The sequence below is a fragment of the Sorex araneus genome, chromosome 8 (genome assembly GCF_027595985.1).
Source record: "Sorex araneus isolate mSorAra2 chromosome 8, mSorAra2.pri, whole genome shotgun sequence".
NCBI lineage: Eukaryota > Metazoa > Chordata > Mammalia > Eulipotyphla > Soricidae > Sorex > Sorex araneus.
The window spans coordinates 843,803-867,058 of record NC_073309.1 but is presented as its reverse complement, the minus strand read 5'-3'; the positions used below and the strand labels follow the sequence as shown (position 1 = coordinate 867,058).

General features: G+C 69.9%; 2 protein-coding genes across 7 annotated transcripts; both read right to left on the bottom strand.

Annotated features, from left to right (window-relative positions):
* Positions 1 to 10,386: 10,386 nt before the first annotated feature.
* C8H16orf95 (chromosome 8 C16orf95 homolog) lies at positions 10,387 to 12,766 on the bottom strand. 6 transcript variants are annotated; one of them, XR_008631286.1, is made up of 6 exons: positions 12,458 to 12,658; positions 12,317 to 12,368; positions 11,660 to 11,783; positions 11,195 to 11,317; positions 10,636 to 10,974; positions 10,387 to 10,550 (listed from the first exon to the last, which is right to left on the bottom strand). XR_008631286.1 is itself a non-coding variant. In XM_055146221.1 (6 exons), exons 1-6 carry the CDS (start codon positions 12,486 to 12,488, stop codon positions 10,565 to 10,567), a joined length of 609 nt encoding a protein of 202 aa, XP_055002196.1. In that variant the 5' UTR covers positions 12,489 to 12,766; the 3' UTR covers positions 10,387 to 10,564. The 6 variants fall into 6 exon arrangements, 4 of the variants coding, with proteins under 4 accessions (XP_055002196.1, XP_055002192.1, XP_055002194.1 ...); XR_008631287.1 differs by having other exon boundaries at positions 10,387 to 10,542; XM_055146221.1 differs by having other exon boundaries at positions 10,387 to 10,583; positions 10,715 to 10,974; positions 12,458 to 12,766.
* A 1,363-nt stretch (positions 12,767 to 14,129) lies between these two features.
* Positions 14,130 to 21,457, bottom strand: FBXO31 (F-box protein 31). Its single transcript, XM_055146207.1, has 9 exons — positions 21,127 to 21,457; positions 17,979 to 18,050; positions 17,294 to 17,370; positions 16,298 to 16,465; positions 15,992 to 16,066; positions 15,797 to 15,906; positions 15,562 to 15,715; positions 15,179 to 15,474; positions 14,130 to 15,078 (listed from the first exon to the last, which is right to left on the bottom strand). The coding sequence occupies exons 1-9, from the start codon at positions 21,431 to 21,433 to the stop codon at positions 14,856 to 14,858; spliced, it is 1,482 nt and encodes a 493-aa protein (XP_055002182.1). The 5' UTR covers positions 21,434 to 21,457; the 3' UTR covers positions 14,130 to 14,855.
* Between the last annotated feature and the right edge of the window lie 1,799 nt (positions 21,458 to 23,256).

The window sequence follows — 23,256 nt, the reverse complement described above, 5'->3', positions numbered from 1 at the left end:
TAACCCACGTGTACATTCACACCCCGCAGTCACGCCCTCATGGACACAGCCAGGCATTCACACATGAACTCACACAAACACTCGTGCATTCGCACTCTCTCCCGGCCTTGGGATCACACGTGTGAATGGTACACGTGCACGTGTGTCGTGCACACGCATGTGCATATGCTCGGTTGGAAGTTCCAGCGAGCCTCGCCGGGCTCCCCGCTGCCTCTCTCCGCTCTGGGCCCCTCGCTGAGGGCTTCGCGGGCCCAAACAGGCGCCGCGGGAGGCTGGGGGTCCCCCCGGCCCCGCGCTCCCCTCCCAGCGCCCAGGCTCAGGCACCACGAGGGCACTGGGCACCGGGCACCGCGGGGCCTCCGGGCGTGGCCACTGTGCCACAGGCCCCTGTCCGTGCTGGCGGGGCGGCAGGCTGGGTCACGGGCCCAAGGCGGCCGTGCTGCCCTCGGCCATCCCTGTGGACCCTGCGCTAGCCCCCCAGAGGCAGGGTCCCGCGGCTGGGGCTGCAGGGGCGCGTGAAGGGCAGAAGCAAGAGCGGCCGCGATGAGCGGAGCCAAGCAGGCGGGGCTTAGGGCTGAGCAGGCCAATGAGAAGCAGCCTGGGGCTGAGCGGAGCCAATGAGGCACGACCTGACTCTGAGAGGCGCCAATGACGTGTGGCTTGAGGCTGAGCGGGCCTATGAGGTACGGCCTGGGGCTGAGCCTGCCAATGAGACGCGGCCTGGGGCTGAGCCGGCCAATGAGACGCGGCCTGGGGCCGAGTCGGCCAATGAGAAGCAGCCTGGGGCTGAGCAGGCCAATGAGAAGTGGCCTGGGGCTGAGCGGAGCCAATGAGGCGCGACCTGACTCTCAGAGGAGCCAATGAGGTGTGGCTTGGGGCTGAGCGGGCCTATGAGGTACGGCCTGGGGCTGAGCCGGCCAATGAGGCGCGGACTGGGGCCGAGCCGGCCAATGAGGCGCGGCAGGCCCTGAGCCCCCAGGCCTCCCCACTCTGTAGGCAGAAACTCAGCCCTGGTCGGAGTCTGGGCAGGCCAGGGCGGGCCCAGGGGTCTTGGCCACGCTCGTGTCCCGGCGGCCCGAGCCGCATTCGGAGAGGCTGAGCGCCCCTCCCGCCACAGCCAGGATGCGGCGCCCCACGGAAGGTTCCAGAAGCGCCGCAGCAGCTCTCCCACTGCCCGTCCCCAGGGAGGCCGACCGGGCGCGGGGACCCCTGCCCTCTGCAGAGGCGCCCGCCATGGGAGCTGGGTACTCTTGGTGGCAGAGGTATGGGAGCACTCACACATACACATATGCACATGTACACACATACATATACATACACACACGCATATATATACGTACACACATACATGCACACATATACATGCACATACACATACACTCACATATACACACATACACACATACGTACGCACACACATACATGTACACACATACACATACACTCACACTGACACACTGACAGATACACATGCACACATACACATACACTCATGGACACACATACATACACACACTGACAGGCACACACACATACACATACTCACATATGCACACTTGCACACAATCACATTGACACATTCACACACATATATACATACGCACACTGACAGGCACACATTCAAATACTCACATATGCACACACACTATATACACACTGACACATACATGCACTCTTGCACACACACAGTGACACACGCACACACATACATACACACCCGGCCCCTCAGTGAGGTGTAGAGACTCACACCCACACGGGGCTGGGGCAGGGGTACCTCCTTCTGGGTGAAAGCGCAGGGGTGAGGGTCAGGAAGCACAGGGCTGAGAGGTTGCTCTGAGCCAGGCTCCGCCCCTGCACCCGGGTCCCGGGCATCACTGGGGGCACCCAGAGGCCCCCGCCCCGCACCTGGCACTGAGCTGCCTGCCCCTGGGCGGAGCCTCCCTGGAGCCCTGAGCACCGTTTGGGAGATTCTTTTTCAAAAGGAAAGACGTTCTCGTGCGGCCCCGGGGCAGGGACGTGGCGCCCTGCCCTCCCGCCCTCAGCCCGAGCCCTGCAGCCCCCAGGCCCGTCCCCAGGACCCACAGACCCGGGCAGAGGGTCCGGCAGGCGGCGGGACCGCATGCAGAGGCGACTCATGTTCTGATCTTTCCCCTGTTTTCCTGTAGGTCCACCAAGGGCAAACGGGGCGGGAGCAAACGTGAGGCTGGGCCGGCGCCCGCGGGGCTGTTCCGCAGCGGGACGCTCACCTCTGCAGCCCAGAGCCCTTGTTTTCTCGTCCTTGGGCTTGAGGCTGGGCCAGCTCCACAGGGGGGACCCCCAGGGGCGGGCGGGTGGGCCTCAGCGAAGCAGGCAAAGGGCCCCTGGGACCCACCCACAAGGCCGGCCCGAGCCTGGGGGCACAGTGGGGACGTGCCTGAGCATCTCCCCGGGGGGTCACACCCGCTGGCCAGCAGTCGTGGGCGTCCACTGCGCTGTCCCTACGCTTGTTCAGGGGTGCAGAGGCAGTATTTTCCCCACCTCCGCGAGTGTCCGTCACCCCGTCCAGCTCTGGTTTCCAGTGTCCCCAGAGGCGTCCCTGGGTCCAGCAGCTCCCACCCACCCCAGCACGCCACCTCGTGTCAGCGCTTCCCCTCTTCCCTGCTTGCTCCCGGAGCACTGCAGGCTGATGCTGCGCTGAGCCTCGCCTGGGCCTGGACACGACACAGCCTCGCCACACACCGGCCGCTCCCGGGCCCGGCCAAGGCACTCGCCACAGGAAGCCTTTGGGGGCTTCTGAGCTGGCCGGAGTCTCCCCCGCCGTGGGAGGAGGGGTCTGGTCCCCCTGCCCGTTCCCGCCAGCTGGAAGCAGAGGCGGTGTGAGGGCGTGTGGGCTCCCGGGAGGGCTCTGCCAGGCCGGAACCGCACTGCAGCCGTGCTGGACTCCTGCTTGCTGATGTCTGACCACTACTGCAGGGACGGCCACTGCCCTGGACGGTCACTACCTGGAGATGCCCACTATCCTGGACGGTCACTACCCTGGACGGTCACTACCCGGGGAGAGCCACTACCCCGGGGCGGTCATTACTCAGGGATGGTCACTACCCCGGGGACGGTCACTACCCAGGGACGGTCACTACCCCGGGGACGGTCACTACCCAGGGATGGTCACTACCCCAGGGACGGTCACTATCCCAGGGACGGTAACTACCCAGGGACGGTCACTACCCTGGATGGCCCACTCCGGGCAGCAGCCCCTGCCCTGCTTGTCCCTGACGCGGGTTTGCCGCAGGCACTGTGGCCAGTCTGTGTGTGTGTGTGTGTGTGTGTGTGTGTGTGTGTGTGTGTGTGTGTGTGTGTGTGTGAGACCTTCCTGGATGTTTCTAGAAGCGGAAACCCCAGGCCAGAGGTTTGCAAAGTGCTTCTCATTTCCATGGCAGCCACACCAGGGCCGCTGGTCCGTGGGGTGGGGCCAGGAGGGGACGCGGTGCCCCACTCGGAAGGGCTGCCCCGTCTGCTGCCCCCGCCCCTTCTTCCTTACAGGGGCTCCCGAGTGGCCCCCCCACTCCGCCCACCTGGCTGTGGCGTCTGCTCCCTGCCAGCCGCGCCAGCTCCCTTTCGTATCTTCCGCTTTGGGCCTGAAGTCCCGGCAGTCTCGGCCTGGCTGGCTCTCGAGCCCCGGTAGGCGGGAACAGCCCCTGGCGGTAACTCGGGCTGAGGCCCCCAACAGGGGCTCTGGGGGCGTTCCCCGGCTCCGTGCAGGGCTTGCCACCTCGGCCGCCCCAGGGGCAGGCGACAGGCTCGTTCCACATGTGGGACGGGGGCCCTGGAGGGCAGCTCTGCGTGGCTTCGTGCAGGCTCGGACCCCAGGAGCACTGTGGGGTGAGGTGTGGGGTTCTGTGAGGAGGCTCCCGGGGTGCAGCGTCAGGAGTTGGGGGTCGGGCCAGGCAGGGCAACCCCACAGCCGCGTGAGGTCCTGGCGGGGATCCACCCCAACCCCCCGAGGCAGGACCCAGGCCCCGCTGCCCCCGCCCCGAGTGAGCCCCGTTCCCGCTGGGTCCCCAGGTCAGGAACTGCAGCCGCTCCCGCCCAGCTGGCCCCGAGCCTCTGGGCCGGCCAAGTCCCCCTCCCCTGCGTGCTCCCCGCCCAGTCCCGGCTCCCTCTCCGGGCCGTGGCTGCACTGGACCCCCACGGCCTCGTGGGGGAGGACAGAGGTTCCTGTCAGGGGGCCGCCGTGGCCCACCCTCTGCTGCTCGCTGCAGAGCCTGCCCCTCCCGCCGGGTAATGCTGCGGCCCAGGAGGTGAGGGACAAGCCACACACTCACGCCTCCATGCCCGGCATCCCGGCAGGGCTCGCAGGGGCTTCCTCCTCCCGGCAGACGTGCCGGAACTGTGGAGGGTGTGCCCCGCCTGGGACACATTCACTGATTCTGAAAATCCCAAAAATGGTAGTGGTACTGGTGATGGTGGTGAGGGTAGTGATGGTGGTGATGGTGATGATGGTGGTGGTGATGGTGATGATGGTGATGGTGGTGGTGGTGAGGGTGATGGTGATGGTGATGGTGGTGATAGTGATGGTGGTGGTGATGTGACGGTGGTGGTGGTGATGATGGTGATGGTGGTGGTGATAGTGGTGGTGGTGATGGTGATGGTGATGATGGTGGTGGTGGTGATGGTGGTGGTGGTGATGGTGGTGGTGGTGGTGATGGTGGTGGTGGTGGTGATGGTGATGGTGTTGGTGATGGTGGTGATGGTGATGGTGGTGGTGGTGGTGGTGGTGATGGTGGTGATGATGGTGATGGTGTTGGTGATGGTGGTGGTGATGGTGGTGGTGGTGGTGATGGTGGTGATAATGGTGATGATGGTGATGGTGGTGGTGGTGATGGTGGTGGTGATGATGGTGATGGTGGTGATGGTGGTGGTGGTGATGGTGGTGGTCATGCTGTTGGTGGCAGGTCGTGTAGTGCTGTAGTGATATGGTGTGACGATGGTGATGATCACAGTGGTGGTGATGAAGGTGTGGACCATGTGCCGATGGAGACATTCCACGCAGCACTGAGACCTTTCCATGATTTATTCAGGAAACTCTGAAGCTCAGACAGACGCCCGCCAGCGCACCCGGCGCCAGAGGAGGAGCCGGCCTCCTCACCAGGGCCCATCAGTCACTGCAAACAGGCGGCTCAGCCCCCCCCTCGTCCCCTCGGGCTCCTGCCTCACTGCCCAGCTCCCGGTCAGTCGAGGCTGAAAGGAAGCGGCCTGAGAGCGGTGGGGTGGGGGTGGTGTGCGGGCCCAGCGCAATGTCCCCGGAGGTGAGTGTAGCCGCTCTCTCGCCCTCACTGAGGACTCGCAGTGGGGGGCTGCAGGGCCGCGGCTCCCCCACACCGGGAAGGGTGAACAGGGCGCCCACACACAGCCGGAAGCCCGGGTGGCCGCACACAGCACCCGGGGTGGGCTGCTGACTCACTGGCCAGGCCGGCCCAAGTGCAGCTCCAGGAGGGGCAGCCAGCCCGGGTCAGCACAGCCCGGCACGGCTGCGAGCAGGAGGGAAGGCCCCCCGGGACGGAGGCCGAGACCGAAGGGCGCAGGGAGCGGCAAGGGGGCGTGTGTGAGTGCAAGCTGGCGTGAGTACATGAGTGTGTGAGGACACATCCATGTGGAGAAGCATGTATGTGCATTTGTGAGAGGATTCACACACAGGCACGTCAGGAGTGTGAGCGTACATACTCTGTGCACGTGGGCACCACGCGTGTGCTCGCGGGCGTGTGTGTGTGTGTGTGTGTGTGTGTGTGTGTGTGTGTAAGCACGCATGTCTGAGTGTGGGCGCGGTGTTGGTGAGTGTGGAGGTGGGGGGCCAGGGGGGCGGGGGCAGATGACACCCCGGGCCCATGGGAGCGGCCCAGCGCCCCTGGACATGCTCTTGTGGGGCCCGGGCCCGCCCCCTGTACGGCCCGAGGAGGAGCGGCCGGGTAGGGACAGACCGTGGGGGTCAGAGTGGGGGCTGGAGGCAGGCGCACCGTCGGGATGGTCCTGGGACCCCCAGCACCGCGCCCTTGGGTCCCCCCCTCCTGGGACGTGTCCCCCAGACAGAACAGACCAGAAGCCGGGCCCCGAGCGCGGCCCCTGGGTCCACGGTGCTCACGGTGCTCACCGCTCTCCTGCCCGCTCCTCCTGGCCGGCTGCAGCCCCAGGGGCGGGAAGCAAAGCCTCAGGCCGCTGCCCCCCAACCCTCAGGCCGCTGCCCCCAGCCCTCAGGCTGCTGCCCCCCAGCCCTCAGGCCGCTGCCCCCCAGCCCTCAGGCTGCTGCCCCCCAGCCCTCAGGCCGCTGCCCCCCAGGGCTCGCTGGCGGCCCCCGCTGCTTCCTGGCGTCCCACGTGCTGGGGAGACGAACAGGCTCGGGAGACGGGGGTGCGGGCTCGAGGAAGGCTCCGGCTCCCCCTCCTGTGGAAAAGGCTGCCCGGACCAGGGCAGGGGCCGCGTGACTCCGGGCTGGGAAGGCGCGAGCAGACGGGGCAGGAAGGAGGTGCGGCCGGGCGGCTGGGCCTGGGGTCAGCCAAGCCCAAGTTCTGGGTGCCGCCAGCAGGGCCCCCCGGCCGGAGGGGCTGTGTGGTGGTGGGCGCCGTGGCAGGTCCTCCCCGCCCAGGAAGCGGGCGCTAGCGTGCTCAGCTGTGCTCTAGACCAAGGCCCCCAAATTCAGGCAAAATATACTTTTTTGGGGAAGGGGGCTTTCCAAGCCCGGCTGGGGCGGGGGACAGACTCTCCCAGCAGTGCTTTGAAGCTGGACTGAGACTCTGCAAGCAGTGCTCTGTAGCCAGGCTGAGGCAGGGGTGGACTCTCCCAGCAGTGATCTGATGCCATGCTCGAGTGGTTCCGTTCTCAATGCCGCTGCCCAGCAGTGCCAGGGAGTGAACGGGGGTTGTGCACGTGCAGAGCCCCTGAGCCCTGCAGGCCAGATCCCGGAGTGTCTTTCTTGGGAGAATCACTTGGCCGCGCCCGGAGGGTGGGCAGTGGTGCCTGTGTGGCCCACCCGGGCCTGAGGAGGGCGGCGGTTTGGACAGTGGGCAGAGCTGGTGCCCGAGGGCCGCTGGCCACTGACGGTTCCCTCCCTCTTCCTCGGCCCCAGCTCTGGAGAGGGGCAGGAGGGGTGCTGGGCAGGGGCCCTGGGCAGTGCCAAGGTCGCAGCCTCTCCACCGGCCCTGCCAACGCGAGGCCCATGGGCACGGCCGTGGGAGCAGCCTGAGCTGGGTCTGCTCGGGGCGGGCGACGGCCCCCAGTCGTGCACGGAGTCCCCAACCCCCGGGCCAGTTTCCTTGATGGAAAACCACCAGCCTCGACCTTCTGCCCTTCCACAGGCCAACACCGCTTCCTGTCTGCCCAGAGGCTGCTCTCGGGTGGGGGCGTGTTCTCAGCCCCCCGCCGCTCCCGGCAGCCCTGAGCTGGCCAGTGCCCGTCTCTCCAGGCCAGGCCGGGCTTGCAGGTCGGTGGGGGGTTGGGAGGGGCCGGCAGCACGCCAGAGGCAGAGCCCAGAGGCACCGGAGAGGCCATGTGGGGGGGGCGTCCAGGGAAGAGCTCCCCTGCCCGCCCGCTCACTGTACAGAAACGGGCGGTTCCTGTGAATTCGGCCAGTTCTGCGGCGTCAGTGAGGCAGCGGCCTAGTGGGCGCCTCAGGTGTCACCGTCTGCACAACAGTGAAAGCCGATTTCCCGGGTGTGTGTGTGGGGGGTGGGGGGACCTGTCTGCCGGCCCTCGGCCTCTTCCCGCTCCAGGAGGGCTGGGTCCTCTCCGGGAGAAGGCTGGCAGCGACCGCAGGGAAACTGAGGCCCAGGGTCCGGGCCCCCCTCGGGGCTCAGCACTTCGCTCGGAGGCCACGGGAGAGTGCGGACCCTCGAAGACCCTCTGACTCACTGCTCCAGGCCCAGCCCAAGGCAGGGACACTCCCTGCAGCCTCTGCCTGTGGCTCTGGGGGAGTCGCTGAGCTGAGTGCCCCCCGTGTGTGCACGGCCCCCACCCCCGTCTGAGCGCTGCCGGCCTCGTCCTCTCCCCCTTTCCAGCCTCCGGACCTGAATCAGGGCTTTGTACTTTGTTTCAAGTCCCCAGTCTCTCCTGAAAATAAAGAGGCCCTAAATAAATGCTTGTTTTCTCCGTGCTCAGACCAAATGCGTTAAAGAAAGCAAGAAAGAGAAAATCAGTGAGAGGCGGAAAGCTGCAAGGGGCCCACAGGGGCGGGGCACGCGGGGAGGACCCGACTCATGGCGCCTCACCCCTGAGCTCCACCGGGAGGCGGCCCCCAAAGAGAAAGGACTTTGCCCTAAAGTGTCAAACCCGGAGTGAATCGACACGGCGGGGCCGAACTTCACAGCGCGGCCGCGGGCCCACGGTCGGCCCACACCCCACCACCCTCGGAGCACTGCCGGGAGAGCCCGAGCACACGAGGTGTGAGCCCAAAGCGGAAACTAGGGCCGAAGGCATCTCGGGGAGCCACCGGCGTGGGCCGGAAGTGCCGCTCCCGGCTGCAGGCGCAGTCAGCCGCTGCGTGAGGGCCAGGATGGCCCCTCTCGGCTCGGAGGGGAGTGACGCCCCCTGCTGGACCTCGGCCGGCCCCAGGCCTGGCGTCTGCCCCGTCCAGCTCCCAGAATCCAGAGGCCCAACCCACACACCACGGCCGCCACGGGGCTCCTTCCCCTGCCCCAGGTCAGGCCGGGTGCCCTCTGCTCAGGACGCCAGGGGTCGGCCTGGGGACTCGGGTGCGAGGGGAGTACTGTCCTGTCCCCCCCCCGGGGGAGGGCGCTGGCCAGGGTCCGATGGTCCCGAGCAGCGCCAGGAGGAAGCACAGGACGGTGGAACACAGACGGTCTCGCCTCTGAGGCCCGTCGGCCACCTGGGCAGGGTCTGCAGACACGACCCCACCCCCCGCAGGGCACCTGTGGACTCCTGCACCCCCAGGCGCCCGCTGTCCCCGACCCCACGGCACTGGCTGGAGGCGGTTCCCAGCTCTCGGGCGGCGCCACCTGCTGGCCAGTGGGCGCAGGGCAGTCCCCGAGGCGAGGCCGGCGAGGGGCGGTTAGGACACAGGCCAGGCCCGCACAGAAGGAATGAGGGGCCGGGACACAGGCCCGTGTGCCGCGGACACAGTGGACACTCGGATGGGCCCGGCCGCCGCCTGCCCCCTTCCCGACCCAGCAGCAGCAGCAGATTCGACCCCCAGAGGCCGACGTCAGCACCGGGCTCAGAGCCGGCGAGAGGCGGCAGCCGGGGGTCCCTGCTCCTGGGGTGACACGGCAGCAGAGGCCCTGCCAAAGGCAGACGAGACTGGACGTGAGAAAGGACGGACTCCCCCGGAGCCCCCAGCCTTCACGCCCTCCCGAGGCTCCGAGCCACACAGACTGGGTGGGCACCCTGGCCCCCAGCTGTGTCGGGGCTCCAGCCCCGCGCCCCTGTGGCTGAGACGGACCCCAGGACATCATCAGGGCTGGCGGCAACAGGCCCCAGCAGGGCACACCTTGTGGGGGCCGGGGTGGTGGGTGGTGACTGGACGGATGGGTAAGGAGCCCAGCCCTCCCCGAGGAGCAGAGCCAGCCCTGCCCTGCTCCCCTCGAGTGCTCTCCTCCACGCTCCTCCTCCCTGTCAGTGACACAGAACCTCACTCTTGAGGGTCAGCCCTGCCACAGGGCTCCCCCGAGGGACACGTCACACAGACCCCTGGCACTGGGGGTCCCTGCTACGCCCACAGCCATTGGGGAGCCCCTGGGGGCCCCCAGGGCTCGTGAGGCCCCAAGGGCCCACACCCAGCTGCCATGAGGCAGCCGCACTGTTGGGGGTTGGGGACCGGTGGGTGCCGGGAACGGAGCCCAGTGGGGGCGGGCCAGGCAAGTGCCCCTCCGCCTGCGGTGAATCGCGTGGGCGGAACTGACCACTCAGCCCCTGTTCAGGTGCAGCTCGGGAGCCGGGGGGGCCCCAATGCGAGGCAGGGTGGCCGCGGGCCGCTCCGCCGAGCCCCGCCTCTCCCTCCCGCCTCCCTGCAGCTCTGCGCCCACCTGCACCTCCCCGCTTCTGGACTCGGTTCTCCCGAGCACTGTCAGGGCCTGAGGCCACACGGAGACACTCGGTCAGGCGGGCAGGAGGTGCAACGGGCATCAGCAAGGCGGCCACGGCGGCTGTCCCTGCCCCCACACTCTGGCACGACCCCGACCGTCACCCCAGGAGCGTGTCTGTCCCCCTGCAGAGCAGCCGTGACAGCCGTGGGCGGGCCCGGAAGGCAAGATGGAGGCCGGCGGCTCTGGGGGCCGGGACGGGGGATGCCCCAGACAACAGCACGAGCCCCCTGGACACGGGCCTCGGGCACAGACGCTGACACGCCATCCGGGGGCCCAGAGGAGAAGCAGCTAGCGGGGTCAGAAGTTAGAGGTCACCTGCTCTGGGGGGGCACCCGGGGTTCTGCAAATAACATTTATTGGAGAACTGAGAACAAACTCCCGGCTCCCGGCCCCATCACGGTGACGCACTGCCCAGGCTGCCGGGAGGCGGAGGTCCGGGGGCCGCGGCGTCCGACATTCCGCGGCCGTCATGCTCCTGCTGGGCTGAAGGTCCCACGTCAGACCCAGAAGAAATGTCTGGAAGGCAGAGACGGGGGCTGCCGGGGGCCCCGCCGGAGCCCAGACTCACCCGCGTCCACGCCCAGAGGGACGCCCGGCTGCGGCCCCACCCGCCGGGGAGGCCTGGGTCCAGCCGGCCGGCCGCTCACCGCAGGGCCAGGACGAGGCGCAGCAGGGCCTGCAGGAGGGCGAGCAGGCCGAGGGGCAGCAGCGGGGCCAGGCCACTCGCCGCCCAGCCCGCGGCCCGCAGCGCCCACAGCTGCCGCCCCCTGAGCAGGACCCGCCAGCGCCCGTAGCAGGGACAGGCGTCCGGGGGGCGGTCTGCGGGGGCCAGGCAGCTCAGAGCCGGGCGGCCGTCACCGTCGCCGTCGCCGTGGCTGCCCTGGGCTCCTGGGGCTCGCCTGGGCGCCTGGAAGGGAAGGACAGGAGGACAGGAGGCCAGGCCAGAGGCTCCGCCACCACCCCGCGGGGCCCAGGGCCCTCTGAGAAGCGTTTCTGCTGTGGGCCAGAGGCAGGCGGGGGCGAGCGGACTCGGTGCCCAGCACCCCGCAGGGTCCCCCCCCCACCGCAGAGCCGGGAGTTAAGCTGGATGCCTCGGGCTCGGGCGCCCCGGGAGAAGCCGCTCTTACCTTCCGGGGGAACCGCAGGACTGGGGGCACCCAGTAGGGCAGCACCGCCTGGTCCCGGGGAGCCGGGAAGCGCCCCCCGAAGCGGTGGCAGGGGCAGGGGCAGGCCCTGGCCGCCTTCGGGACCTGGGAGGGAGAGCAGTGGCTGCCAGGCTGCCCGGCCCCCGCCCCGATTTCCGAGCACCTGGCGGACAGTCCCACGGGCGGAGCTGGAGCAAGCTGGGCCCCTCCCCCGCCCCGGTCCAGCACCGGGCAGCATCCAAAGGGGGTCAGGGCCGCGGACTCTGGGCTGGACGGCCAGCCGCCCCCGCCCTCCGAGCCCCTGACTCGGTGGCCAGCCGCGCGGGGTGGTCCCGGGGAGGAAGTGAGGCGCCCTCCCCGCCCCGCCGCACCCCAGAGAGCAGCGGGAGGCAGGGCAGTGCCCGCAGCCCGCCCTACCGCCACCCCACACCACCGCACGACGCCTACCTGCTGGCGGGGTCTCAGGGACACGGGGACCCAGTAAGGCAGCGCCACCTCGGCCCTGGGCACCGGCAGGCGGCCCCCGAGCCCGCCGAGGCACCCACAGCTGGCGGCCCTTCGGTCGGCGCTGCTGGAGACAGGGCACACCTGAGCGAGAGTCAGAACAGACCCACCAGCTCGCGTGGGCCTCGCCGGCCCCCACCGTGGGGACAGGGGCCCCCAAAGTCAGGCAGAGCCCTGGGCCTGGAGACCTGCCACGAGGGGCGGGGGCCGGGGGCAGCAGGTCGCCGCCCCCTGAAACAAGCATGTGCCACCTGGGAGGGAGGGAGGGGCCAGGGGCAGGAAGGCCCCGCCCCACCCCTCCCAGCTTCACCTCACCCCCGCAAATGCTCTGCCTGCACCCGACACCCCTGCACCCCACACCCCTGCACCCCCACCCCTGTACCCCTGCGCCCCACACCCCCGCACCCCACACCCCTGTACTCTCCACCCCTGCACCTCTGTATCCCACAACCCCACACCTCTGCATCGCTGTACCCCACTCCCCACCCCTCTTAGCCCAGACACCCACACAGCCCTGTCCCACACCCCTACACCCCACATCCCTTACCCCAGACGCCCCCACACCCCACGCTAGCATGCCTGATCCAGATGTTGCCTTACCAGGGGGTCCTCAGGGCTTGCGTCCTCCCCTGGGGTGTGGCCCAGGCTTTTCCTAGAAGACCAGGAGGTTCAGAAAGTTCAGACTCTGTGACCAGCAGTGGGTGCTCAGAGCTAGGCAAGCCCCCCCCTTCTCAGACCTACCCCGCAACCCTGCACCTGTGGGGTCGGGCATGCTCGCAAACTGGGAAACTCGGGGCCGTGGTTCACCTAAGAACACGCAGGACCGCGAGCTGCCAGGGGACGGGCTCTGCGGGCCCCGCCCCCGGGAGGGCGTGGCCGTGGGCGGGGCCCAGGGAGACGCCAGGGCGCACAGGGGCCTGGGACGAGGGGGCTTCTGTAGGGGACAGGCGGGGACGCGGGGCACATGGGGCCCTGGCAGTGTGGGGTCGGGAGCGACGGTGGGGGCGGCGGCGAGGCCCGAGGGACCCCAGCCCAGATAACGGGGGCGCGCCCGAGCCCCGCCCCTTCCGGCCCGGCGCAGGCGCCGTTGATTGGTTCAGGCCCCACCAATCGACTGCTGACTTCTAGTCATGTGACCTGCTGGGCCCTGATTGGCCTGGACCGAGGCGTGGGCGGGGCGAGCGGGCGCCGCTGGGAGCCGGGGGCGGGGTCGCGGAGCGCCCACTCACCGTTTCCCGCGGAGGGGCCTGCGGTTCCCCGGGCCGGGGTCTCGGAGCGCGGGGCCGACGCCCGGGGGGGCGTCCCGCGCCGGGTCTGGGCCACGTTCGCCTTCAGCGCCGCGCGTCGTTTCCCTGCAACGGGCCCGGTGCTGACCCGGTGCTGCCCCGGCTGCCGACCCGGCGGGGGCAGCCTGTGACCGGCACTGGGCACTCGCCCTGGCCTGTGCGACCCGCCGCCCTCCACACTCGGGCCAGCCCGGCCCCGGCCCCGCCGCGGCCCCCGGACACTTGCTGCTGTGGCATGACCTTCCTCCCCTGCCCCCCGGACACCCCGGGGACGCGGAGGACTGAGCACGGGTCCATCACCGGGCACAGCCAACACCCAGAGGGCTTCACGGCGCGACCCGTCTCGGCACCCAGAGCCACAACAGCCCCCAGACCTGCAGTGGTCACAGGTCTGCCCGCAGGAGCCCCGCGTCCTGGAGGGCCTGGGCGTTAGTCCTCCCAGACCTGCAGTGGTCACAGGTCTGCCCGCAGGAGCCCCGCGTCCTGGAGGGCCTGGGCGTTAGTCCTGAGGAACCCGCGGGGCTCCCCGCTCTTACTCTTCCCCGGGAGCACCAGGGGCTTCATGCTGCCCCGCGGCCTCGCTCTGGGTGGCCCTGCCCTTCCTCACTGCCTCCTGCTGCCCGCTGCTGGACACGCTGGTGTCTGCCCCCTGCAGTGGCCAGCATCAACCCTGGGGCATGGACCATGGCCAGGCCTCGCCCGGCTTTACCCAGTGTCCTCAGGGAGAACACGGAATGTTGGGGACAGAAGCTCCATGGTGACCACCGGGCCCATGAGGGCGGCGGGAAGCACCCACTGCATGGGGAGGGGGGCAGACCCCCCCAGAAGGGCCCGTGAGCGCGGTGGGGAGTACCCACTGCATGGGGGGGGCCGGAGCCCCCCACTGCCCCAAGGTGCAAATTGAGCTCATGGGAGCAGTTGAGGGGCGCCCTATGACTGCCCCTGTTCCCCCACCGGCCTGTGGCTGCCCCATGTCCCTCAGAGGGGACAGGGCACCAGGACCCAGACTTGGTCTCTCAGTGTAAGAGGGACAGACCCTGCCCGGTGGGGGGTGACGCTTGGGTACCAACCACTCCCGGCTGGGGTGGTGCGCGGGGCTCGTGGTGCTGGACACAGGAGCTCAGACGTGCTGGAAGGCGGGGGCACTTTTATTACAATGTGAGGGGGAGTGTAGGACGCGCAGGGACCCTCCTGGCCCCTGCGGGAACCGCCAGGTCCTAACTGGGTGTGTCAGCCCCGCCCACTCCCGGGGACGAGGCCTGGCGGCCTCTCACCGCCCCGCCCCGGCCCCGCGCCCCTGCAGGTGTGGGGAGCCCGCAGGGGCCTGGGGGCGGCACACAGGGCTGGAGCGGAGATTGGTTCTCAAGCCGGAGGGCGAGGCGGTGGCCCGCGGCCTGTCACGTGGCCCGCGGCCTGTCACGTGGCCCCTTCCCCGGAAGCGGGAGTCAGGGCCGAAACGCTCCAGCCCGTGGGTCGGGCAGAGCCAGGCTGCTCGCAGGTACGCGAGGACCCAGGGTCTGTCCCTGGCAAAAGAAAAGTCAACTCAAGCGAAGGTGCAGAGCGACGGAGCCTCCTGACCCCGCCCCAGGCTGCCCGGCTGCCCCCGGGCCCCTCCTCACTCGGCCGCGGCCCCGGGGCCGCCAACACGTGCGCACACCCAAGCTCACACACACACGTTCATGCATACTCACGCGTGCAGGCACATGTCCATGCATACTCGCGCGTGCACACACCCTCTCCATGACACTCGGGGCGGGGGTGTCCCTCTGCAGAAGGGCCGGGCCCGGGGAGGCGGCGTCCCGCGCAGCCTGCGGCGCGGGGAGGGGGCGCGGGGAGTCCCGGCGGGCGGGGGGTCAGGAGGTGAGCGCCTGGATGTTCTTGAGCATGTCCTCGAAGGCCTGCGGGGACGGCGCGTCGGCGTGGCGGAAGGCCACCTGGACCCTGCTGTACAGGCTGAAGGACTTGAGCTCCAGCCAGATGAAGCCGAAGCGGTCCTGGTCGAACAGGACGAAGACGCCGGGCGTGCGTTCGGGGCTGGTGAAGCCGTGGCCCGCGATGAGGCCCGTGCCGTAGAAGCTGCGGGGGCGGGTGGGTGGGCGGCCGGGTGAGCGAGAGCGCGCACGGGGTGGCCCCTCCGCCCACCAGCGCGCGGACCCCGGCCCGCCCCGGCCCTCACCAGGCCCTGCAGGTGCGCGGGTAGCCCTCGTTCCTGGAGCTGACGCCCGCGGGCAGCACGAAGGGCTGGCCCTGGCCGGGCGCGGGCGGCGCGGGGCCCGGGGCGGCGGGCGGGGGCGCGTTGTCCTCGCTGTCCTCGGGCGCGCCCTCCTGCTGCTGGCGCACCTGCTCCCGCACCTCCAGCACCAGGCGGCTGAGCTCGCTGAAGCTGTGCTGCTGCTCGCCCCCGGGCAGCTGGATGCGGCGCGCCAGGTCCACCTCCACCGTCTGCTGCCCGGCGGGGATGTTGGGGTCGCCCTAGGAGCAGGGGCTGGCTGAGCGCGCCCGGCCAGGGTGGGGGGCCGGGAGACGCGCCCCCGCCCCGGCCGGTCCCGCGGGACTCACCGTGACCTTGGTGCCCCGGGCCCGCTGCCCGTGGAAGCTGAGCATGACGATCTCCAGGCCGTGGCTGCCGTAGGTGCCTTTGAAGAGGCCGGGCGGGATGAGGTCGTCGGGGCGGCTGGGCGGGAGGTAGATGCGCCGGTAGGTCAGGCAGTTGCTGCGGGCGAGGGGGAGGCAGTGAGGGGCCGGCCCGAGCGGGCCCGGCGGGGGTGCGGGCGGCGGCCGCGGGGACACTCACTCGTACTGGCTGGTGTAGATGAACTTCATGAGGATGAGCTCCTGCATGTGCTCGTGGAAGATGTCCTCCAGCGTGCGGCCCCACTCCTCCCGCAGCCACGTGCGGAACTCCTGCAAGGGCGCGGTCAGCGGGGCGGCGGGCGGGGCGGGCCGGGGCGGGCCGGGGCGGGCGGGCCGCACGGGGGAGGGGGCTCACCTCCTGCCTCCCGCCGGGCATTCTGTGATGGTCAGTCTCGTTGCACTTGGTAGAAAACTCGTCCTTCTTCACGATCTGCACGGCCAGGAGGGAAGGGCAGCTGGCCCGTCACTGTGCCGAGTGGGCGGCCAGCACGGGAGCAGCAGGGGGCCGGTCCAAGCCTGCGCCCCCAACAGAGCAGGACGAGGAGCCGCGCTACCCGGCGACGTGCCGGGCGTCCGTTGGCCAGACCCAAGCAGAGGCGGGGCCTCCTGCCCCAGGACTCGGGAGGAGCTGGGCGCACAGGGCCCGGGCAGCGGCTCTCACCTGGATGTGGCCGTTGTGGGGCCCGTGGTGGCCGTACATGCACTCCACGGTGGCCCCCTTCTGCTCCACCAGGTGGATCCGGAACAAGGGCTTGAAGCGCATGGGGTCGTCCACATGGGGGTCATGGGGCGGCAGGTACATCCAGCCGACGATGACCACGCCGTCCACCTGGCCGGCACAAGGGTGCGCACGCGGGCTCAGGGGCAGTGGAGGGCCCACGCCAGCAGGGGGGCAGCCCCACCCACTGAACCCGGCCCCGCACAGAAACGCTCAGCAAAAACATGCCCCCAGAAGATGGAGGTGAGGGGCCGGAGCGACAGGACAGGGGGCGTCTGCCTCGCGCACACCCGCCCAGGGTCGGTCCCCAGCACCCATACGGTCCCCGAGCACCGCCAGGAGTGACTCCCGAGTGCACAGCCAGGAGGAGCCCCGGGCACTGCCAGGGAGGGCAGCAGGGGCCTCCCGGCAGGCTGATGGCCCGGGTCACTCGACCGGCACAGACGGGACCCCCAGGAGCTGTGTGCGCCTCCTCCAGGCCTCCGGGGAGCAGCGCTGGGGCTCACGGGGCCTGAGTACGGGAGCACTCCACGTGCAGGGGCAGGGCTGAAGGCCAGCTACAGGCGCCAGGCCCAAGGGTGGGCCCCGACTCTGGCACTGCAGGGAAGGCTGCTCAAGCGCCCCCATAAGCACTGGGAACAAACACTGTGTGGCTGCTGGCCCGGGGTTCCCGAGGGCCACCCCGTCCCAGCTGTCCCAGCACAGGGGGGCGAGGCTCGAGGACGGGCGCCAGCACCCGAGGCGGCTGGACCGTCCTGCCCCTCCGGCCCCCTCACGGCGAGAGCCGCGCAGCCTTGGGGAGACGCCAAGTGCCGATGCGGCAGGCGTGCCGGCCACAGGCCCCCTGAGTCCCTGGTGGGTTCGCAACACCTGTGCATTCCCAGGGCTGGTGCCTGAGGGGGCGACCCAGACCCGGAGCAGCCGGGGCCCGGCACTCACCACCACGTTGAGCAGCCCCCCGTACGGCCCGATGTCCGGCTGCCACAGCCCCAGGATGTGTCTGTAGCGGTGGAGCACTGGGGAGAGAGTACCAGGCAGAGAATGGCTCAAGCGTGGGCCCCGCTCCTGCCATGCAACCCCCGGGTGTGGCCCCAACAGGCTGAACGGCAGGCAGGCCTCCCAGAGCAGGACGGCAGCGGCGGGCCTCCGTCCACCCTCCCCGCTCAGGCTCCGACTCCAGGGACCCAGCCCGGAAGGCATCTGTGTGACAGGGCGCAGACGGGGCGGGAGTGAGCGGGGGACGGGGTCAGCAGACAGGCCAGTCCAGGGAGCAGGAACCGTGGATGCTGCCCGCAGCCTTGGGGGACACACGGGCCGGGCCGGGCCGGTGTCGGCTCTACTCAGTCCTGGCCCCTGGGCCTCCCTCGCCCCCACAGCCAGTGCCTGGGCTCCAGTCGGTGGCCGCGCCCTCAGCTCAGCCAGCACGCAGGGGTGCCTTGCATGCCACCGGCCGCCCCTTGAGCTCGTGTGGTTGACGCCCCCCGGGGGGCGGTGTCGGGGAGGTGCCCAGTCTCTGCTGACTTCCTGGCACAAGGCTGACTTGGCACCGGTGCCCGGAGCTCCCGGACACAGGCGCCCTCGGCTGCGGCCGGCGGGGTCTGCCCCGGGCACCCTCTGTACTCACGCTTAGCGTAGACGTCCCTGCAGGACACGCCCGCAACCTCCAGCCCCCGCAGGTCCTCGCAGGCCCCATACTCTGCACGGAAGAAGCGCAGGCTGGCACGAGTGCGCCAGAGACCCCGGCCGAGACCACCCCCCTTGGCCCCCCCACCCTGCACAGACGCACAGACCCACAGAGCCGCTGCCCACTGCCCAGGCCTCTGGGGAGAGGAGCACGGGGCTGGTCAGGGGCCGTGGGGGGGCGGGGAGCTGGGCCCAGAGCAGCTGTAGACAAGGGCCCTGCACGACTCCCCACTGGGTGGGAGGGAGCTCGGGGGGCCGGGCACTAGGGACTGACGGGCTCTGGGGAGACGGAACGTTCTAGGGACTGTGAAGACCCCACAATGGGCCGCGCCGAGAGCCCAGACCGCACTCGCTACCGGGCGGTCAGCAAGAAGGCCGCCTCAGAGGCCACAGCCACGGCCACCGCGAGGCTGAGCGGGGAGGGGCACGGTCCACTCTGCAGCTGGGCTGGGGATGGGCGTGGAGCCCAGCACGGCCTGCCGCAGGGCACCCGCCCCGCCCCCACACGCACAGGCAGCGTCCACGCCCATACATGGAGGGTGCCTGGCGCACACACACACAAACACACACACGCAGAGGGTGCCCGCGTGTGCACACATACACGCAGAGGGTGCCTACACGCACACACACAGACAGTGCCAGTATGCACACGTGCACACACGCGCAGAGAACGCCAGTGCACACACATGCACAGAGTGCCTACACGCACACGCACACACACGCACACAGTGCTCTTCCCTTCTAGGAGCCTGGCACCGGGGGGGGGGGGCACAGCAGGAAGGCCAGCAGGCCAGGGCTGTGACACCCAGAGGGACATGGACACTGGGGCACCCAGCACCTGCACGTGCCACAGGCCCCCAAACACCCAGAAGATCCCCAAGAACAGGGGGCAGCGCAGGGCTGGATGGCCATGCTGTCCACGCAGCATGGGGCGGGGGCCAACCCCGTCCCCTGGGCCCCTGGACACTCCGGCCTCCCAGGGCACCCTGGGGTGGCAGCACCTCCCACACCTCAGGCAGAATGGAGTCTGCTGCAGACGGCAGCAGGAAAGCCGTGAGGGGGACCACGCACACCGCAGGGTCCCGGCAGGAGGTGGGGCTGGAAGCAACTCGGGACAGAGTCCGGGGCCCAGTATGGCGGGGGGCGCCTTGCACAGAGTCAGCCTGGAGGCCCCAAAGCATCGACAGGAGTAGAGCCGGGAGTCAGCCCCGAGCACAGAGCCGGGAGTCAGCCCCGAGCACAGAGGCAGGAGAGAGCCCCGAGCACAGAGGCAGGAGTGAGCCCCGAGCACAGAGGCGGGAATCAGCCCCGAGCACAGAGGCAGGAGTGAGCCCTGAGCACAGAGGCAGGAGAGAGCCCCGAGCACAGAGGCAGGAGTGAGCCCCGAGCACAGAGCCGGGAGAGAGCCCCGAGCACAGAGGCAGGAGTGAGCCCCGAGCACAGAGCCGGGAGAGAGCCCCGAGCACAGAGGTGGGAGTGAGCCCCGAGCACAGAGCCGGGAGTCAGCCCCGAGCACAGAGGCGGGAGAGAGCCCCAGGCACAGCTGGGTGTGGCTCCAAACAAGGCACGGAAAGGAGGCCAGGTCCCCACGGGACAGCGGCCAGTGGTGCCACCCTCCCTCCCAGCAGCCGCCCAGGACACCAAAACGGCCTGAATCCAGACAGGTGCCAGGCCACAGAGGCATGTGCTCCTGCAGCCGAAACCAGTCCAGTGGGCCCTGCGCCTGCCGATGACCAGGTGACAGGGAAGGGGCGAAGGGGCACGCGGGCACGGGAGCACCAGCTGAGAGCCCTGCCTCCTCCTTTCCTTCCTTCCTCCTCCCCTTCCTCTCAGAAAACCTGGCGTTGGGCCACAGACCAGATGCTCTGGGCGTACTCCTGGCTCTGTGCTCAGGGAGGGCCCTCCGTGGTCCAGGGATCTGGACGCAGGCCGGCCAGGGGCAGCATGCAGACTGCATCCACGAGGGACTGAGCCACCAGAGTCACAGTGGGGGCTGAGAGCGGGAGCGGGGCGGGCGTGCGCCTTGCATGCGGCGGACCCAGGCTTGGTCCCGGCACTGCAGGGTCCCCTGAGACGGTGGGTGGTGCTCCCTGGGCCTCGCCGACCCGCTGCCACCGCAGAGGCTGGGCCGGACTCGGCCGCGTCAGCCCTGGGCGGACGCCAGCACGCCAGGAGTGCCCGAGCAGGAGGCAGGAAAATGGCTCTGGGTCAAAGGGGCAGAGTGCCCAGCACCCCTCCCAGGGACCGTGACTTGTCACTGGCCCTGCCAGCCCGGCTGGGAGGACCCCACAGCCCCTCAGCCCTGGACAGAGCCTGGCCCCATGGGACAAGGGGACTTGCCCAGAGCTCCAGGGGGTCCCTTCTCCCCCCACCCCACAAGCAGCACCAAGGGGCCGGAACAACAGGACAGCGGGGAGGGCGTTTGCCTTGCATGCAGCCGGCCTGGGTTCGATCCCCGGCATCCCGTAGGGTCGTCCGAGCACCCCCAGAAGTGGCCCCTGAGCATCGCAGGATGTGACAAAAAAACAAAAACAAAACAAGCCCAGCTCTGCTGATTCACCCTGCAGGGACCACCGCTGACCCTGTGCCAGGCCGCGCAGCACTGCCAGCAGCCCCGCAGGGTGGGGGGCGGGGGCCAGCCCGGAGGCGGGGGCCGCGCCGCCCGCTCCCACCTGCCCTGCCCCGCGGCGCTAACGGGGCCCGCGGAGGGGCCGCGGAGGGTGTCCCCGCGGGTGTGGCCCCAAACACAACCCCGGGGGGCGGGGGCCGGCTCGCAGGCCGCGGGGGATCGTGGCGGGGGGGGGGGCGGCTCGCAGGCCCGCGGGGTCGTGGCGGGGGCCGGCTCGCAGGCGCGCGGGGTCGTGGCGGGGGCCGGCTCGCAGGCCCGCGGGGTCGTGGCGGGGGCCGGCTCGCAGGCCCGCGGGGTCGTGGCGGGGGCCGGCTCGCAGGCCCGCGGGGTCGTGGCGGGGGCCGGCTCGCAGGCCCGCGGGGTCGTGGCGGGGGCCGGCTCGCAGGCCCGCGGGGTCGTGGCGGGGGGGGGGGGCCGGCTCGCAGGCGCGCGGGGTCGCGGCGGGGCCCACCCGGCTCACCCTCGCGGCAGCGGCGCCTCCAGATGGTGTCGGTGCGCAGCAGCCGCCGGAAGCGCGAGCAGACCTGGGCCAGGCGCGGCAGGTCGGGCCCGGGCAGCGCCGCGAAGATCTCCACCAGCAGCTCGGGCGGCAGCTCCAGCAGCGAGCGGCGCGGGCCCGCCGCGGGGCCCGCCTCGATGCGCTCCTCCTCGGGGTCCGTGTCCGGCCCGCTGTCGGCCGCCGCGGGCTCGGCCGCGTCCCGCCGCTGCTGGCGCCGCCGGCATCCCCGCGCCGGCCCGACGCCGCAGAGCCGCGCGCACACCGCCATGCCGCCGCTGACGGCCGCCGCGCCTCTGCGCACGCGCGCGCGCGGCCCCGCCCCCGCCCGCCGGGCACGCCCCTCGGGGCCGGGGCCCGCCCCGGACGGCCGGGACACGCCCCTCGGGGGGGAGAGCCACGTCCCTCGGGAGCCGGGACCCGCCCCGGACGGCCTGGACACGCCCCTCGGGGACCCGGACCCGCCCCGGACGGCCGGGACACGCCCCTGGGGGAGAGCCACGCCCCTCGGGGACCCGGACACACCCCGGACGGCCGGGACACGCCCCTCGGGGACCCGGACACGCCCCGGACGGCCGGGACACGCCCCTGGGGGAGAGCCACGCCCCTCGAGGGCCCGGACACGCCCCGAACGGCCGGGACACGCCCCTGGGGGAGAGCCACGCCCCTCGGGGACCCGGACACACCCCGGACGGCCGGGACACGCCCCAAACGAGAGCCACACAGGAACAGCGACCCCACGCGAGGGACGAGCCCCACCTCTGTGGGGTCGAGCCCCGTCCCAGAGGAACGAGAGGTCGCCGGCCCCACCCACAGAGAGCCCCGCTCCCCTGTCCCGCTGACCCCTGTGCTCCAGAACTTGCGCAGGGCAGTGACCCTCGAGGCAGGAGGCCGCCCCTTTCCGGACAAACACGTGCGCATAATTTGAAGATCAACCCTCGGATCAATCCTTTAGGCGTCCCCACAGCCCCCCAGATGCCTATAGACCCCCTCCCGTCCTTAGGACTCCAGGAGGGTGCTGCAGAAAGGCTGTCTCAAGTGATCACAGGAATTATGCAAATATTTCCGTCCTGGTTCTGGGGCCCACCCACTGGTACTTAGAGTCAAATCCCGTGTCAGTGCTTTGGGGCACCTGATTCCTGCAGAGCAGACACACACACACACACACACACACACACACACACACACGCCGTGCACCCCAGCCTTTTGACACCCACTGCCCAGCAGTCTCGCTCTGGCCTCCAGAGAGAGGGGCCTCCCTTTGCAGCTGTTCCCCGGGGGCTGCGGCTGACTGCCCCAGAGGCTGAGAGAAGCACCAGCAGGTGCAGTCCCCCCCCCCCCCCATCACAGTGGCCCTCCCCAGAGCCCACTGACAACACAGCCGGGGAATCGGGGAATCCTGCCTACTGATGTCTGGGCTCCAGGCGCACATCCGCCCACTGGAATGTGTGGTGGCACGGTCTTGCCCCGTTGGTCACAGCCTTGCTCACCACAAAGAAGACCTGGAATGTGGCTCGTGCCCAGCACCTGTGAGGCTCTGGGCTCGATCCTGCACCACTGCTTCTCCCCCACGAGCTCCTTCGTCCGTCACAAAGTCACTGGTTGTCCTGCTCAGTCCGCAGAGCTGGGAGATGAGACCCCTCCTGCCCCGCGGGCAGAGCAGGCGCACCAGGTAACTGGGGGGTGTCAGAGGTCCGAGGCTGGGCAGCGGCTGTCCAGGGCCCCTCACCAGGAGACCTACTCACAAGTCCACGGCCCCGCACACAAGGCCTCGACCTGCATACAGGGACGGGGCAGCTGCTGCCCTGTCCCTCAGCCCTGGGTCCTAAACACGCAGGAGACAGAAGACACATCTCTGGACACAGGGATGACGAAGCCGGCCTGGGCTCCCAGCTCCGGTGGCGCCACCCCGTGTCCTCCTGTCTCACTTTTGTTCCATCCGTCCCGTGCTGTTCCCAGAAGTCACATGTGAGCTGGCCAACGCGTGACTCTTTACCAGGTCACACTCAGGTCAGGCCGCATTGCTGACCCATCCACCTCCACCCAGCTGCCACAGGATTCCTTCACCAAGACTCAGCCCGGCTTGTCACAGCT

Coding starts and splice junctions, on each gene's coding strand:
- C8H16orf95 (XM_055146221.1), bottom strand. CDS start 12,488: ATGCCCGACCCCACAGGTGCAGGGTTGCGGG. Junction 11,784..12,316: donor CAAGCCCTGAGGACCCCCTG/GTAAGGCAACAT, acceptor CCCTGTCTCCAG/CAGCGCCGACCGAAGGGCCG. Junction 11,318..11,659: donor CCCTGAGACCCCGCCAGCAG/GTAGGCGTCGTG, acceptor TCTCCCTCCCAG/GTCCCGAAGGCGGCCAGGGC.
- FBXO31 (XM_055146207.1), bottom strand. CDS start 21,433: ATGGCGGTGTGCGCGCGGCTCTGCGGCGTCGGGCCGGCGCGGGGATGC. Junction 15,907..15,991: donor TGCCCGGCGGGAGGCAGGAG/GTGAGCCCCCTC, acceptor GCGCCCTTGCAG/GAGTTCCGCACGTGGCTGCG. Junction 15,716..15,796: donor ATCTACACCAGCCAGTACGA/GTGAGTGTCCCC, acceptor CCTCGCCCGCAG/CAACTGCCTGACCTACCGGC.